We start from the raw sequence: 17,443 nt of genomic DNA on the forward strand, positions 1-17,443 counted from the left end.
TAGATAAACCCTGCCTACACTCTGACGAAGATCCACGTAACCAAAATCCGTTGGTAGGAGGAGTGGCCAGTGCATGCACGGTACAGATGCTGCTGTTGTAACCCTTCTACGCGGAACTCAGTCAATACAAACAATGTGGAATGAGAAGAGAACCATCCTGCCCGCTACGGTATCCCACAATTCAGAAATCTCCCAGGAGAGGTAAAAGAATTTTATGCACAAACTCCAATGTGCTGGTTTACAGCCTCTATTGGACGGCAATGCTGAATGGACTCTGCTGCTCCATTGCTACAGTTGTGGACAATTGATGTTCATGTGCCAAAACATCTCCAGTATGAAGTGGACTGATTTCAGGCCAAAAGCCATTGGGCTATACTCTGGAACATCTAAACTCTGTTTCTGAAAATGGAAGCCCTTAGAGGCGCTTGTGGTTTATGGTGGCGGGCAGCACATGTAGCATGTGCATGTTTAAATGTTTAGGTGACAACAATTTTCAGAGACCAATCTGATATATTTTCTCTCTTTGCTAATTAGGTGACAGCAATGTCTGATTTTTAATCATTTGTCCTTTACACTTTATTTTATGATTTATTAAATTCTTTGTTTTATACTTTAAAAAAGACACTCTATACTTTACTCTCTATTGGAACCCTGAGGAGGAGGATTTCCAGGGGTCTATGAAGGGACTGATGGGGAGCCCCAGCTAAACTTTCAGATGCACTGCCAGGGCTTGCTGTCTCTGACTGGTGCTAGCACCCCCACTCTCCCCCCTCCCGCTCTCACTGTAACCAGCTATGCTGAGCAAGGGTTATAATGCAGCAGAGCAGGGGGTTAATATGTTGCAGTGCAGGAGTCACTGATGGTGTTAGGACAGATTGCTGTGGTTGCCCTGGGGTAGGTGCTTTATGTTTCAGCGGGGGTGGGGGGAGGGAGGAGAAGATCGGTGCTGGCAGTAGTCAGGGTCCAGGCTTGCTATATTTTTGAAAGTACCGCAAGTGCTCCCCATTCGTCCCTTAACAGAGGTAGAGGTGGGGATGAGCCCCTTGTCCATGGATATGCCTAGGACTTGGGGGAGAGGGGATAGGTTCATATCATGGACCATGCAGGCTGGTATAGCTCATGGTGCGGATCCCCTCATGGTTTGGGCTCCGCAATCTGGCTATACCAGCCTGCATGGGGGTAAAGGGGTTAAAGAGGCTTTAGAGTGGGGACTGGGGAGCCATTTTTTTTCTTTAAAGTTTTAATTTTATCAGTGCAAATAATAGGTATATTTGTCAGGTATCCAGGCAAAGAAAAAGCAGGATGGACACAGGTCTCAAATGTCTAATACCCCCTTGAAGGGGGCAGTGAGACCCCCAGAACATATCATACATACAAGGTAATAAGGGATATGTGGACCAAGTTTAACTGAAATTTGTCAAGGAGTTGTCAAGTGATTGGGTACATACACACACAAACAGATATATATACATACTTACTAGCTGATGGCCCAGCATTGCCCGGGTACCGGGTATGTATTTGGCTGGTGTTGGATCCGCTAACTTTTTCTAATCCTAACACACAATTACTGAACTACTCAATGACCTAGGTTGTGAGCATTGCAGTCTTTGGCGTTAATAATTTGCATTGGAATGAAACAAGTCTGATTGGCTGTTTGTGGCTCCACCCCCTTTTCTGAATTTGAACCCCACTCACCCAATGACCAACTGTACCAGGTTTGAGGCTTGTACCATTAACAGTGCAAGGATGGCAGCAATTAGATATCCCCTTTGAAAAGCAAAAGGTAAATTTTGATTGGCTTTTGTAGGCTCCACCCACTTTTCTGAATATTATTCCCAGGCACCCAGTGACCAACTATTCAAAGTTTGACAGCCCTACCATTAACAGTGTAAGAATTGCTGCAGTTTACATTTTCTCAGTGAAATGTGTATTTGTCTCCACCCACTGATGACTCGGCATTACCCAGGTATGTATTTGGCTGGTGTTGGCTCCACCTACTTTTTCTAACCCTAACACACAATTACTCAATGACCAAGTATGGGCGCTTGGCGGTCTTTGGCATCAATAATTTGCATTGAGATTAAACAAATCTGATTGGCTGTTTGTGGCTCCACCCCTTTGTCTAAATTTGAACCCCAGTCACCCAATGACCAACTGTACCTGGTTTAAGGCTTGTGCCATTAACAGTGCAATAACGGCAGCAATTACATATTCCCCTTGACAATCAATAGGTGAATTTTGATTAGCTTTTGTAGGCTCCACCCACTTTTCTGAATATTAATCCCAGTCACCCAATGACCAACTGTGCAAAGTTTGAGAACCCTGCCATTAACAGTGTAAGAATGGCTGCAGTTTACATTTTCCAGTGAAATTTGTATTTGTCTCCGCCCCCTTTTTGGTTATGGGAATAAAAAGTATCCTATACTTTATTCCAGGTAATGTACTATGTGTGTGCCAAATTTCATTCAAATTCGTAATATGCCAGTGTTGCATGATCGAGTAACAAACATTCGAATATCCAAACGTTCACATTTGTAATATTAGATAGATAGATAGATAGATAGATAGATGTATTTATTTGGAGGGGAGCTGCACTGTGCTATGGGAACAGATTGTACTCTATAGATATAGATAAGGATGATGATGATGATGATGATGATTGAAAGAAATGTTGCAGCTGCTTGGCACTCCCTGCAATCTCAGATCTACAGGCTCCAATAATCTAGTCCACCTGGAAATGTTTGGTCCCAGAGCTTTCTGTCATGCTGCTCCTATATTATGGAACTCCTTACCTCAGCAGATCAGGACAGCTCCATCCCTGGACATGTTTAAATCCAGACTGAAAACCCACCTGTTCAGTTTGGCATTTGCAGAAATATAACTTTGTTGTGTTAACACTTCATCCTGCTACCAATTACTGAATCTGAGAGAGCCTAAGCGCTTTGAGTCCTATGGAGAAAAGTGCTATGGAAATGTTATTGTTGTTATTGTTATGATGGTGGTATTCTTATTTACCTTTGCTCTGTATCTGTTTGTTGTGGATTTGCTGTATCTCTGCATGTCGTGTAAGGCATAGGCCAGGCTATACACAGCTGTGTACACAGAGAAGTGGCTTGGGAAATTCATATTACTGATCTCAGAACACAACTGATATAGAAATGGAAACTTTTCTCTTTCAGACATTAGAAAATATAGCTTTGAAGCCAGATGTTTTATATTAAAACCTTTAGATATATTTTTCTGTAACAAAAGAAGGTACAACAGATCTTGAATTATGACATCACTTGACAATTCATACCGTTTTAAATTGCTAAGAACCTGCGCGGAGTATTGCTTGTGTCCTGGCATAAACATTAAACTGCAATTAAGAGAAAGCTGACAATCTGTTTTCTGATGGAAGCTGAAGATCCAGGATTCATGGAGGATTAATGTTATGTTACGCAGGACATCGTCTAATCCGGCCAAAAACAATTGTGTAGAAGACAATTTTCCAAAGACAATTATCACTCTGGCTTTTGATTTCTCAATGACATTTACTGATTCTGAATTCCTGTTCCTGTCACTGTTAAGGACGTAGGCAATGCAGATCTCGTTACTGTCCAACTCTTTTCTCAGCTCCTGCAGCTCTATCTTGGTGCTCTCCTCGTCTGATGTGATGACTCCAACCCAGTTCCACCCAAAGTGCTTCAGGCAAGAAGAGATGGCTGGAAATTGAAGAAGATCATTTGGAGCAACATTGAAAAATGTTTTATGACCCTCATGTTTCTGTGATAGAGGATCATCGGTGTCATAGCTGATCTGTGAAGGACACATAAATGACACTTTGTTGTTGGATTTTGGCTTGTAATGTGTGTTCTGGGACTTGTCATAATTTGTGTAGCCTTTAGAAATGAACTTCTTAATCTGCAGAGTGGCATTTATACATGGCAATCTAGAATAATTCCATTCCCTGCCTTTATAATTAGAGATGGCCTGAACTATTCACAAGCGGACAGTTCCTGGCGGACTTGGGCTGCTTACCATTCACTTTTAACACAATTTGTTTTAGTTAAAAATTTGTGTTTGCATCTTTTACAATAAAGTTACTGGCTGCCGACTTAAGCTGTTAATAGCAAAGCTCCCATACATATTGGAAATACCAGGGTGCTATGAGTGCTCCAGGGTGACGGTGTGGTGGGCGGGAAGGAGAGTGGGACCCACAGAGGAGGGAGGACAAGCAGCGCTCTAGCTATACTAAGTGTAGCTAGAGCGAAAGCATCTTTACATTTGGCTTCAAGGCTCACAATTGGTCTGTTCACAGACCAATCTGATCTGTTAATAGACCAATTGGGAGCTTTGGAGTCAAATTCAAAGATGCTTTGGCTCTAGCAATTCTTAGTATAGCTAGAGCTGCATGGGAAGCTGTGGTGTGTGTCGGCGGGTGTGCGGAGATCTTTAACCACTTTGTCCTTCTGGACATAGAGCTACATCCAGGAGGTTATGTGCGCTCCCGCGTGCTCCCGCGGCCGATCACGCATGTGCATGCATGCTCCCGGCCGCAGATTGTTAGCTCAGGAATCAATGAATCGGGCCATGGTGCCCAATCACTGATTCCTCTCCCCCGCAGAAAAAGCGACAGCTTCTCTCAGAAGCCTTGCTTTTTTCTGCCTCCTACGTCCCCCTATGTCGCTCTAAGCGTACATGTTACGCTTAGAGTGACGTCATGTAAACAAACCTAAAAAGTAAAACTACATCTACATTAAAAAAATAAATAAATTAACATATTTACATTTAAAAAATTACTATTTACATCCCACCCTCCCAAAAATACCCAAATAAAATGTTTAATCATAATTAAAAAAAAACATTACAATAAAAAAACACATAAATATTTACCTAAGGGTCTAAACATTTTAAATATCTATGTAAAGATGAAATATTTCTATTTTTTTTTTATTATTATAAGCTTGTAAATAGTGATGTATGCAAAATGGAAAAAATGCACTTTTATTTCCAAATAAAATATTGTCGCCATACATTGTGATAGGGACATAATTTAAACGGTGTAATAACCAAGACAAATGGGCAAATACAATACATTGGTTTTAATTAAGGAGGCATGTATTATTTTAAAACTATAATGGTCGAAAACTGAGAAATAATGAATTTTTTCAATTTTTTTCTTATTCTTACAGTTAAAATGCTTTTACAGTAAGTTAGCTCTTAGCAAAATGTACCACTCAAAGAAAGCCTAATTGGTGGCGGAAAAAAAATATAGATCAGTTCATTGTGATAAGTAGTGATAAAGTTATAGGTTAATGAATGGGAGGTGAACATTGCTCGGATGCATAAAGTAAAAACGACTGAGGGCTGAAGTGGTTAATCAAGACGCAAGATTAAAGGATATTGGCATGGGATAATTTCTGAGGATATTGGTATGGGAACATTTTTTGTAAAGGTACAGTTAAGTATTTCTGGTTAATTAAGTTAATAATAAAGGACTTTTCTCGTTGTGTTTTTATTTCTATTTGTGGAAATAGGTAAGGAGTACTTTGTACCCCTATACTCATTTCTCTTGAGGAGGGGGCGGGCCACCATGAACCTCCCCACCAGGGCATCATTGCCCCACCTCCTCCTGGGGCAGTGGAGGTGGGGAAGAGCTCCTTGTCCATGGATTGGAATTTTTACTCACCTGGGGCTTCCACCAGTCTTCGGCAGCTGTCCTGTGCCCTCACAGTCACTCGTGCATCCTTCTGTCCCCCGACACCAGCTGCTTTTGATTTTGGCCGACAGGTGCAGTGTGCCTGCGCAGACCTAGCCACCTGTGCAGGTGCAGGACACTATTGCGGACAGAAACGCATAGAAGGCTTTGCGTGGCCAGGCCTGTCGGCAAAGTGAAAGTAGTTAAGGGACCTGATCGAGACTGTGAGGGCACGGGACAGCTGCAGGGGGCTGGTAGAAGCCCCAGGGGAGTACAACTTCTTTTTTTTTCATAGGCTTTAGTGTCTCCTTAAAGATACAAGTGAAAGACTGCAAATTGAATACACCCAGCATAAAAAAAGAGATTGAACATATTAAACAAATAAACAACCAGCGCGGGGAAATAGCTTCACAAATGAGCCCCAGAGAAACTAAGCAAGAGGAAATCTCAAGCTTACAGGACAGTGTAAAAAAGCTAATAGAAAATTCAAACACATCAGAATGTTCAAAGAGCCACAATAGCACCCCTACAGAGAGAGAGAGGAGTTGCAAGACAACTCCTTTTGGGAGACTTGGGGCCATATCCTATTCAAGGTGATAAGTAGCTTGCAGATGCGAGCTACTTATCACCTTGCCATCGCGCGAGGATTACTGGCAAATCCTATTGCCCATATCCTTCGCACGATGGCCGATCGTTAGGGAGCATTACGCAGGCGAAAGCCTGAGCGATGCTCCCTTTTACCGAGCGATGGGGAGTGAGGTTTACGCTGTGGTGCTGTCCATCAGCACCACGGCCTCACTTCCCACACATGCGCGCCCGCCTAACATCCGCCGCCATCTTCCGCCGCAGCATCTGGGGCTCTCCTTTAATAAGGAGACCCCCAGAGCTCCCCGTCGGGTCGCCGCACAGTTTAGAAGCCCCCACGCAGCTCTGCACCGGTACCCCTGTTGGCATACATACCGCCGCAGATCACCCGCCGCCTCTCGCCGCAAAATCCGTCGCATAATTACAGTGTATCTAACACTGTAATTACTGTCCGCACAGAAGGAGCCCGGGCAAAGCATCTTTGAATCTGCAGCCTGGGCTCCCCATTGGTCCGCTGTCTGAACCAATAAAATGGCTCAGACAGCGGACCAATGGGGAGCCCAGGCTGCAGATTCAAAGATGCTTTGCCCGGGCTCCTTCTATGCGGACAGTAATTACAGTGTTAGATACACTGTAATTACGCAACGGATTTTGCGGCGAGAGGCGGCGGGTGATCTGCGGCGGTATGTATGCCAACAGGGGTACCGGTGCAGAGCTGCGCGGGGGCTTCTAAACTGTGCGGCGACCCGACGGGGAGCTCTGGGGGTCTCCTTATTAAAGGAGACCCCCAGATGCTGCGGCAACAACGTGCGTTAGCTAGTTTAGACCTGCTTTTTGCAGGTCTAAGCTAACGCTCATGTCTGCCGGGAAGCATCGCTTCCCGGAGACATGATAAGGGTAATTGGATTCGGTGTTAAGAACTCGCTGGGCGATTATATCGCCCAAGCGAGTTCTTTTCCGCCTGGGGGGGTCTAAAGTTTAATTAGATTAGGCGATGCCCCCATCGCCTAAGTTAAGAACTCGCCAGTGCTTAGCGCTGGCGAGTTCAGCAATAGAATATGGCCCATGGAATCCAATGGGCAAACAATCCAACCAAAATATTCAGCACATCCCAAATGGCCAAGCCTGGCTACACTACTTCCAAGACCTATACAGAGATATTGCTGTAAAAGAACTCAGAACAAGAACAAATAATCAACAAATTAAAGAACATGGAGGAGAAGGTGAAATGTGTTCAAAACCCACACAATACATGTTTCACATTGGAGGAAATAAAAGTGAAGATAAAACTCATGCAAGGGATAAAAGCTAGTGGCACAGACGGAATCCTATAAGAAATGATCAGATCTGGCACTCCAGAACTCCGTGCTGCAATATGGAAACTATACAACCTTGTCCTGTGTTTACAAGAGTAGAGATTGCTACGACCCGGCCAACTACAGAGGCGGCTGTGTGAATAAGAGAATCCTCACCTTTCTCACCCAGCACAATGTTCTCAGTAAAAGCCAAGCAGGATTTGTACCAAACCATTACACCACCAACCACATCTACACCCTGCACACACTCATCACTCATCACCATGTACACAGACGAAGGAAGGAAAAATGTTTGCCTGCTTTGTGGACTTTAAACATTTAAGCTGCCTGGACATGATTGTCACTAAAGATGGGCCGAACCTCCGATTTTAGGTTCGCGAACCCTGTTCGCGAACTTCCGCGAAAGGTTCGGTTCGCGAAAAAGTTCGCGAACCGCAATAGACTTCAATGGGGAGGCGAACTTTCAAAATTTTAAAAAATTCTATCAACTGGAAAAATGATAGAAAACATGTTTCAAAAGCTTTAATACCTGGAGCCCCACCTAATTGAGTGAAATACACATCACTGCTGGAGGACCCACCCTCCCTCCTCCAAGCAAGGTCCTTTATACCATTTGCCTACCTACACTAATTAGTTATGGGACAGCTGCTACACACTCTGCTAGGGAAATTTTAATTGGCCTCCTCCCACCTCCCTTCTCCCTTCTCCCTTCTCCCTTCTACCGGAGGGAGGAGGGTCTCTTCTGCCAGGGAATTATACTTTTTTAAAAACCAGTATACATCATACCATAGCTGGTACATCATACCATAGCTGGGAATACATACATGAGTACACATCATACCATAGCTGGGCATACATACATGAGTATACATCATACCATAGCTGGGAATCAAACCCAGATCTCACTGTGTGGTGGGCACGTCACCCTAAGCACTGTACCACTACAGAAGTAAGTGAAGCTAGCCTAAAATTTAACATTTATGCTCAATGCAATAGAACCATTAGGTTGCTTAAAGGAGAACTGTAGTGAGAGTTATATGGAGGCTGCCATATTGATTTCCTTTTAAGCTATACCAGTTGCCTGGCAGCCCTGCTGATCTATTTGGCTGCAGTAATAATAATAATCCAAACATTTGTATAGTGCTTTTCTCCTGTCAGACTCAAAGTGCTCAAGAGCTGCAAGCCACAGGGGCACGCTCAAGAGGCCACCCTGCAGTGTTAGGGAGTCTTGCATTGAACTCCTTACTGAATAGGTACTTGACCTAGCCAGGATTCAAACCCTGGTCTCCCATGTCAAAGGCAGAGCCCTTAACCAGTACACTATCCAGCCACTGTAGTGTGAATCACACCAGAAACAAGCATGCAGCTAATCTTGTCAGATCTTACAAAAATGTCAAACACCAGATCTGCTGCATGCTTGTTCAGGGTCTAGGGCTAAAAGTATTGGAGGCAGAGGATCTGCAGGATAGCCAGGTAACTGGTATTGCTTAAAAGGAAATCAATATGGTAGCCTCCATATACCTTTCACTACAGTTCTCCTTTAAAGGGAACCTTAACTGAGAATGATATGGATGTTTCCTGTAAACAATACCAGTTGCCTGGCAGTCCAGCTGATCTTTGTGACTGCAATAGTGGCTGAATCACACCCTGAAACAAGCATGCAGCTAATCCAGTCTGACTTCAGTCAGAGCACCTGATCTGCATGCTTGTTCAGGGGATGTGGCTAAAAGTATTAGAGACACAGGATCAGCAGGCGATCCAGGCAACTGGTATTATTTTAAAAGGAAAAATCCATATCCTTCTCCGTTTAGGTTCCCTTTAAGGATTTGTAGCATAAAAGCCAACTCACATTGGCTGGGATTTGAACCTGGGTCTCACTGTATGGTGGACAAGCACACTATCCACTATACCAACTGAAGCTGGCCTGCAATTGCTGGCCTAAAAATTACTATTTATGCTCAATTAGTGTTGGGCGAACACCTGGATGTTCGGGTTCGCGAACGTTCGCCGAACATCGCCGCGATGTTCAGGTGTTCGACCCAAACTCCGAACATAATGGAAGTCAATGGGGACCCGAACTTTCGTGCTTTGAAAAGCTTCCTTACATGCTACATACCCCAAATTTGCAGGGTATGTGCACCTTGGGAGTGGGTACAAGAGGAAAAAAATTTAGCAAAAAGAGCTTATAGTTTTTGAGAAAATCGATTTTAAAGTTTCAAAGGGAAAACTGTCTTTTAAATGCGGGAAATGTCTGTTTTCTTTGCACAGGTAACATGCTTTTTGTCGGCATGCAGTCATAAATGTAATACATATAAGAGGTTCCAGGAAAAGGGACCGGTAACGCTAACCCAGCAGCAGCACACGTGATGGAACAGGAGGAGGGTGGCGCAGGAGGAGAAGGCCACGCTTTGAGACACAACAACCCAGGCCTTGCATGAGGACAAGAAGCGTGCGGATAGCAATTTGCGTTTTGTCGCCATGCAGTCATAAATTTAATACAGATGAGAGGTTCAATAAACAAGGAACGGAAACGCTAACCCATCACAGATGTTCATTATTCATGTTACTTGGTTGGGGTCCGGGAGTGTTGCGTAGTCGTTTCCAATCCAGGATTGATTCATTTTAATTTGAGTCAGAGGGTCTGCATTTTCTGTGGAGAGGCGGATACGCCGATCTGTGACGATGCCTCCGGAAGCACTAAAACAGCGTTCCGACATAACGCTGGCTGCCGGGCAAGCCAGCACCTCTATTGCGTACATTGCCAGTTTGTGCCAGGTGTCTAGCTTCGATACCCAATAGTTGAAGGGTGCAGATGGATTGTTCAACACAGCTATGCCATCTGACATGTAGTCCTTGACCATCTTCTCCAGGCGATCGGTGTTGGAGGTGGATCTGCACGCTTGCTGTTCTGTGTGCTGCTGCATGGGTGTCAGAAAATTTTCCCACTCCAAGGACACTGCCGATACCATTCCCTTTTGGGCACTAGCTGCGGCTTGTGTTGTTTGCTGCCCTCCTTGTCGTCCTGGGTTTGCGGAAGTCAGTCTGTCGGCGTACAACTGGCTAGAGGAGGGGGAGGATGTCAATCTCCTCTTTAAAGTCTCCACAAGGGCCTGCTGGTATTCTTCCATTTTGACCTGTCGGACTCTTTCTTCAAGCAGTTTTGGAACATTGTGTTTGTACCGTGGATCCAGAAGGGTATAAACCCAGTAATTGGTGTTGTCCAGAATGCGCACAATGCGTGGGTCGCGTTCAATGCAGTCCTAGGCCGAAGAGGTCATAGCCTAGGGTCACAAAAACCTGTTTATTTGGGCTATTTCAATGGTAGTGATGGTGACGTACATAAATCTCAGCCATGGCCGTTAGCAACGTCTGAATTTCACGAAATGTCTTATGCAGGTAGAAGACATATTGTTAGACTTGGATTCCAAAGATGGGGTCCCTACATCTCTGCAAACCAGAGTTACAGGGGTCCAAAATTGGTAAAATCCCCCATAGACTTTCATTGCCTCCCTATTTCACTTTCCAAAATCTCACATCTTTTCAAAGGGCAATGGCTCAGCAGTACCAAATTTTCTAGCATTGTAGGGACCCTTAGGGGGAACATGACTGGTGAGTTTCGGGCCCCTAGGCCAAAGAGGTCATAGCCTAGGGTCACAAAAACCTGTTTATTTGGGCTATTTCAATGGTAGTGATGGTGACGTACATAAATCTCAGCTATGGCCGTTAGCAACGTCTGAATTTCACGAAATGTCTCATGCAGGTAGAAGACATATTGTTAGACTTGGATTCCAAAGATGGGGTCCCTACATCTCTGCAAACCAGAGTTACAGGGGTCCAAAATTGGTAAAATCCCCCATAGGCTTTCATTGGGCCTACTATTTACCGTTCCAAAATCTCACACCATTTCAAAGGGCAATGGCTCAGCAGTGGCAAAACTCACCAGTCATGATCCCCCTAAGGGTCCCTACAATGCTAGAAAATTTGGTACTGCTGAGCCATTGTCCTTTGAAAAGATGTGAGATTTTGGAAAGTGAAATAGGGAGGCAATGAAAGTCTATGGGGGATTTTACCAATTTTGGACCCCTGTAACTCTGGTTTGCAGAGATGTAGGGACCCCATCTTTGGAATCCAAGTCTAACAATATGTCTTCTACCTGCATGAGACATTTCGTGAAATTCAGATTTTGCTAACGGCCATAGCTGAGATTTATGTACGTCACCATCACTACCATTGAAATAGCCCAAATAAACAGATTTTTGTGACCCTAGGCTATGACCTCTTTGGCCTAGGGGCCCGAAACTCACCAGTCATGTTCCCCCTAAGGGTCCCTACAATGCTAGAAAATTTGGTACTGCTGAGCCATTGCCCTTTGAAAAGATGTGAGATTTTGGAAAGTGAAATAGGGAGGCAATGAAAGTCTATGGGGGATTTTACCAATTTTGGACCCCTGTAACTCTGGTTTGCAGAGATGTAGCGACCCCATCTTTGGAATCCAAGTCTAACAATATGTCTTCTACCTGCATGAGACATTTCGTGAAATTCAGACGTTGCTAACGGCCATAGCTGAGATTTATGTAAGTCACCATCACTACCATTGAAATAGCCCAAATAAACAGGTTTTTGTGACCCTAGGCTATGACCTCTTTGGCCTAGGGGCCCGAAACTCACCAGTCATGTTCCCCCTAAGGGTCCCTACAATGCTAGAAAATTTGGTACTGCTGAGCCATTGCCCTTTGAAAAGATGTGAGATTTTGGAAAGTGAAATAGGGAGGCAATGAAAGTCTATGGGGGATTTTACCAATTTTGGACCCCTGTAACTCTGGTTTGCAGAGATGTAGGGACCCCATCTTTGGAATCCAAGTCTAACAATATGTCTTCTACCTGCATGAGACATTTCGTGAAATTCAGACGTTGCTAACGGCCATGGCTGAGATTTATGTACGTCACCATCACTACCATTGAAATAACCCAAATAAACAGGTTTTTGTGACCCTAGGCTATGACCTCTTCGGCCTAGGGGCCCGAAACTCACCAGTCATGTTCCCCCCAAGGGTCCCTACAATGCTAGAAAATTTGCCACTGCTGATCAATTGCCCTTTGTAAAGATGTGAGATTTTGGAACTGTAAATAGGAGGCCCAATGAAAGCCTATGGGGGATTTTACCAATTTTGGACCCCTGTAACTCTGGTTTGCAGAGATGTAGGGACCCCATCTTTGGAATCCAAGTCTAACAATATGTCTAACAACACAGCTAACAATATGTCTTCTACCTGCATGAGACATTTCGTGAAATTCAGACGTTGTTAACGGCCATGGCTGAGATTTATGTACGTCACCATCACTACCATTGAAATAGCCCAAATAAACAGGTTTTTGTGACCCTAGGCTATGACCTCTTCGGCCTAGGACTGCATTGAACACGACCCACGCATTGTGCACATTTTGGACAACACCAATTACTGGGTTTATACCCTTCTGGATCCACGGTACAAACACAATGTTCCAAAACTGCTTGAAGAAAGAGTCCGACAGGTCAAAATGGAAGAATACCAGCAGGCCCTTGTGGAGACTTTAAAGAGGAGATTGACATCCTCCCCCTCCTCTAGCCAGTTGTTCGCCGACAGACTGACTTCCGCAAACCCAGGACGACCAGGAGGGCAGCAAACAACACAAGCCGCAGCTAGTGCCCAAAAGGGAATGGTATCGGCAATGTCCTTGGAGTGGGAAAATTTTCTGACACCCATGCAGCAGCACACAGAACAGCAAGCGTGCAGATCCACCTCCAACACCGATCGCCTGGAGAAGATGGTCAAGGACTACATGTCAGATGGCATAGCTGTGTTGAACAATCCATCTGCACCCTTCAACTATTGGGTATCGAAGCTAGACACCTGGCACAAACTGGCAATGTACGCAATAGAGGTGCTGGCTTGCCCGGCAGCCAGCGTTATGTCGGAACGCTGTTTCAGTGCTGCTGGAGGCATTGTCACAGATCGGCGTATCCGCCTCTCCACAGAAAATGCAGACCGTCTGACTCAAATTAAAATGAATCAATCCTGGATTGGAAACGACTACGCAACACTCCCGGACCCCAACCAAGTAACATGAACAATGAACATCTGTGATGGGTTAGCGTTTCTGGTTCCTGTTTATTGAACCTCTCATCTGTATTAAATTTATGACTGCATGGTGACAAAACGCAAATTGCTATCCGCACGCTTCTTGTCCTCATGCAAGGCCTGTGTTGTTGTGTCTCAAAGCGTGGCCTTCTCCTCCTGCGCCACCCTCCTCCTGTTCCATCACGTGTGCTGCTGCTGGGTTAGTGTTACCGGTCCCTTTTCCTGGAACCTCTTATCTGTATTACATTTATGACTGCATGCCGACAAAAAGCATGTTACCTGTGCAAAGAAAACAGACATTTCCCGCATTTAAAAGACAGTTTTCCCTTTGAAACTTTAAAATCGATTTTCTCAAAAACTATAAGCTCTTTTTGCTAAAAAAAATTTTCCTCTTGTACCCACTCCCAAGGTGCATATACCCTGTAAATTTTGGGTATGTAGCATATAAGGAGGCTTTACAAAGCACGAAAGTTTGGGTCCCCATTGACTTCTATTATGTTCGGAGTTCGGCTCGAACACCCGAACATCGCGGCCATGTTCGGCCCGAACCCGAACATCTAGATGTTCGCCCAACACTACACGTGACCCGTTCGGCCAATCACAGCGCTAGCCGAACGTTCGGGTAACGTTAGGGCATGCGCTCTTAGTTCGGCCATATGGCCGAACTCGAACATCACCCGAACAGGGTGATGTTCTGCAGAACCTTAACAGTGGCGAACACTGTTCGCCCAACACTATGCTCAATACAAGAGAAAAAGTAGACAAGACAAATAACATTTATATCACACTTTTCTCCTGGCGGACTCAAAGGACCAGAGCTGCAGCCACTAGGGCATCCTCTATAGGCAGTATCAGTGTTAGAAAGACTTGCCTAAGGTCTCCTACCAAATAGGTGCTGGCTTACTGAACAGACAGAGCTGAGATTTGAACTCGGGTCTCCTTTGTCAGAGGCAGCGCCCTTATCCATTACACCATGCAGCCACTGCTTACAGATATTTAGCCAGACATGGCCTTCTCTTTTGTGTTATTTGTCTTGTCTACTTTTTCTCTTGTATTGAGCATAAATAGTAAATTTTAGGCCAGCAATTTCAGGCCAGCTTCAGTTGGTTTAGTGGTTAGTGTGCTTGCCCACCATACAGTGAGACCCAGGTTCAAATCCCAGCCAATGTGAGTTGGCTTTTATGCTACAAATCCTTAAAGGGAACCTAAACGGAGAAGGATATGGATTTTTCCTTTTAAAATAATACCAGTTGCCTGAATCGCCTGCTGATCCTGTGTCTCTAATACTTTTAGCCACATCCCCTGAACAAGCATGCAGATCAGGTGCTCGGGCTGAAGTCAGACTGGATTAGCTGCATGCTTGTTTCAGGGTGTGATTCAGCCACTATTGCAGTCACAAAGATCAGCTGGACTGCCAGGCAACTGGTATTGTTTACAGGAAACATCCATATCATTCTCAGTTAAGGTTCCCTTTAAAGGAGAACTGTAGTGAAAGGTATATGGAGGCTACCATATTGATTTCCTTTTAAGCAATACCAGTTACCTGGCTATCCTGCAGATCCTCTGCCTCCAATACTTTTAGCCCTAGACCCTGAACAAGCATGCAGCAGATCTGGTGTTTGACATTTTTGTAAGATCTGACAAGATTAGCTGCATGCTTGTTTCTGGTGTGATTCACACTACAGTTGCTGGATAGTGTACTGGTTAAGGGCTCTGCCTTTGACATGGGAGACCAGGGTTTGAATCCTGCCTTAGTCAAGTACCTATTCAGTAAGGAGTTCAAGGCAAGACTCCCTAACACTGCAGGGTGGCCTCTTGAGCACGTCCCTGTGGCTTGCAGCTCTTGAGCGCTTTGAGTCTGACAGGAGAAAAGCACTATTTAAATGTTTGGATTATTATTATTACTGCAGCCAAATAAATCAGCAGGGCTGCCATGCAACTGGTATAACTTAAAAGGAAATCAATATGGCAGCCTCCATATACCTCTCACTACAGTTCTCCTTTAAGCAAACTAATGGTTCTATTGCATTGAGCATAAATGTTAAATTTTAGGCTAGCTTCACTTACTTCTGTAGTGGTACAGTGCTTAGGGTGACGTGCCCACCACACAGTGAGATCTGGGTTCGATTCCCAGCTATGGTATGATGTATACTCATGTATGTATCCCCAGCTATGGTATGATGTACCAGCTATGGTATGATGTATACTGGTTTTTAAAATAGTATAATTCCCTGGCAGAAGAGACCCTCCTCCCCCCGGTAGGAGGGAGGAGACCAATTAAAATCTACCTAGCAGAGTGTGTAGCAGCTGTCCCATAACTAATTAGTGTAGGCAGACAACTGAGTCAAATGGTATAAAGGACCTAGCTTGAAGGGAGGGTTCTCTAGCACTGAAAGCAGTGTGTTTGACAATAACATATCTGCTGACAGTGAAATGGAGGGTAAAAATTTTGCTCAATACAGCATTATGGGGCGAATCGAACTTCCGCAAGCCCGGAGATCAATGAATGGGAACCTGGTTCCCATTCATTGATCTAAGTCCCCGGTAGAAAGACCGACGGCTTCTCATCAGAAGCCACAGTCTTTCTGACAAAAAAAAGTTTCCCGTCCACCATATGTTTCCTGGAAGCGAGCACTTCACTTCCAGGGCTAAAAAAGATAAAATTCACTGTGGCCATCTTGTGGCCAAATAGTAAACTACATCTACATACATTTTTAGTAAAATAAACACACATTATTACATTTACAATTAACTGTTTACTTCCCACACCAACAATTACCCAAATAAATTTTTTTATGAAAAAAAAAAAAAAGAAATTCCAATGAAAAAAATGAAAACATAAATAGTTCACTAAGGGTCTGAACTTTTCAATATGCAAGTGAAGAGGGTATATTACAAACATTTTTTTTAAATTATAAGCTTGTAAATAGTGATGGGTGCAAAACTGAAAAAATGCTCCTTTATTTCCAAATAAAATATTGGCACCATACATTGTGATAGGGACATCATTTAAATAATGTAATACCCGGAGTAAATAGGCAAATAAAATACATAGGTTTTAAGTATGGTAACATGTATTATTTCAAAGCTATAATGGCCGTAAACTGAGAGATAATGCATGTTTTTCATTTTTTTTCTTACTATTCCTGTGAAAATGCATTTAGAAAAAAATAATTCTTAGCAAAATGTACCACCCAAAGAAAGCCTAATTGGTGGCGGAAAAAACAAGATATAGATCAATTCATTGTGTTAATTAGTGACAAAGTTATTAGCGAATGAATGGGAGGTGAAAATTGCTCTGATGCATAAGGGGGAAAATACCCGCGGGCTGAAATGGTTAAAAAGGTTTTTGACTCAGTGTGGCACCCAGGTTTGTTCCCGAGACTCCTAGGGAGCAGAATAGGAGGGAAAACATACAATGCCATCAAGAGCTCATACACTGGGAACAAGTGCAGTGTGAAAGTGAAAAGAACACCCTTTCCCCCCAGGCCTGTGGGAAGACAGGGTTGCAGCCTGAATCCAACTCTTTATAACAAAGTTCATCAATACATTCTTGTTTTTTGGGGGTAAAAATGTTGGGTGCAGCCCTGATGACGCTGACAAGATGCAGAGACTTGGCTCCGCCCATGGTACTGGTTTACACATACAAAAAACATTTTTTTTTAGAAAAAAATTGTTTGTTGCAGCCACTGTAGCAGAGGCCAGAATGATGTTGTCATGGCATATACATTTTACATACAAAA

General features: G+C 44.0%; 1 protein-coding gene across 1 annotated transcript in view; it reads right to left on the reverse strand.

Annotated features, from left to right (window-relative positions):
- Positions 1-17,443, reverse strand: part of LOC137532707 (vomeronasal type-2 receptor 26-like) — a 64,120-nt gene that overhangs the window by 26,200 nt on the left and 20,477 nt on the right. Inside the window, exon 3 of the mRNA XM_068253541.1 lies at positions 3,016-3,903. Within this exon, the coding sequence (XP_068109642.1) occupies positions 3,016-3,903 (888 nt within the window). The remainder of the gene's footprint in view (positions 1-3,015; positions 3,904-17,443) is intronic.

This window comes from Hyperolius riggenbachi, chromosome 1 (assembly GCF_040937935.1).
Source record: "Hyperolius riggenbachi isolate aHypRig1 chromosome 1, aHypRig1.pri, whole genome shotgun sequence".
NCBI classification, from domain to species: domain Eukaryota; kingdom Metazoa; phylum Chordata; class Amphibia; order Anura; family Hyperoliidae; genus Hyperolius; species Hyperolius riggenbachi.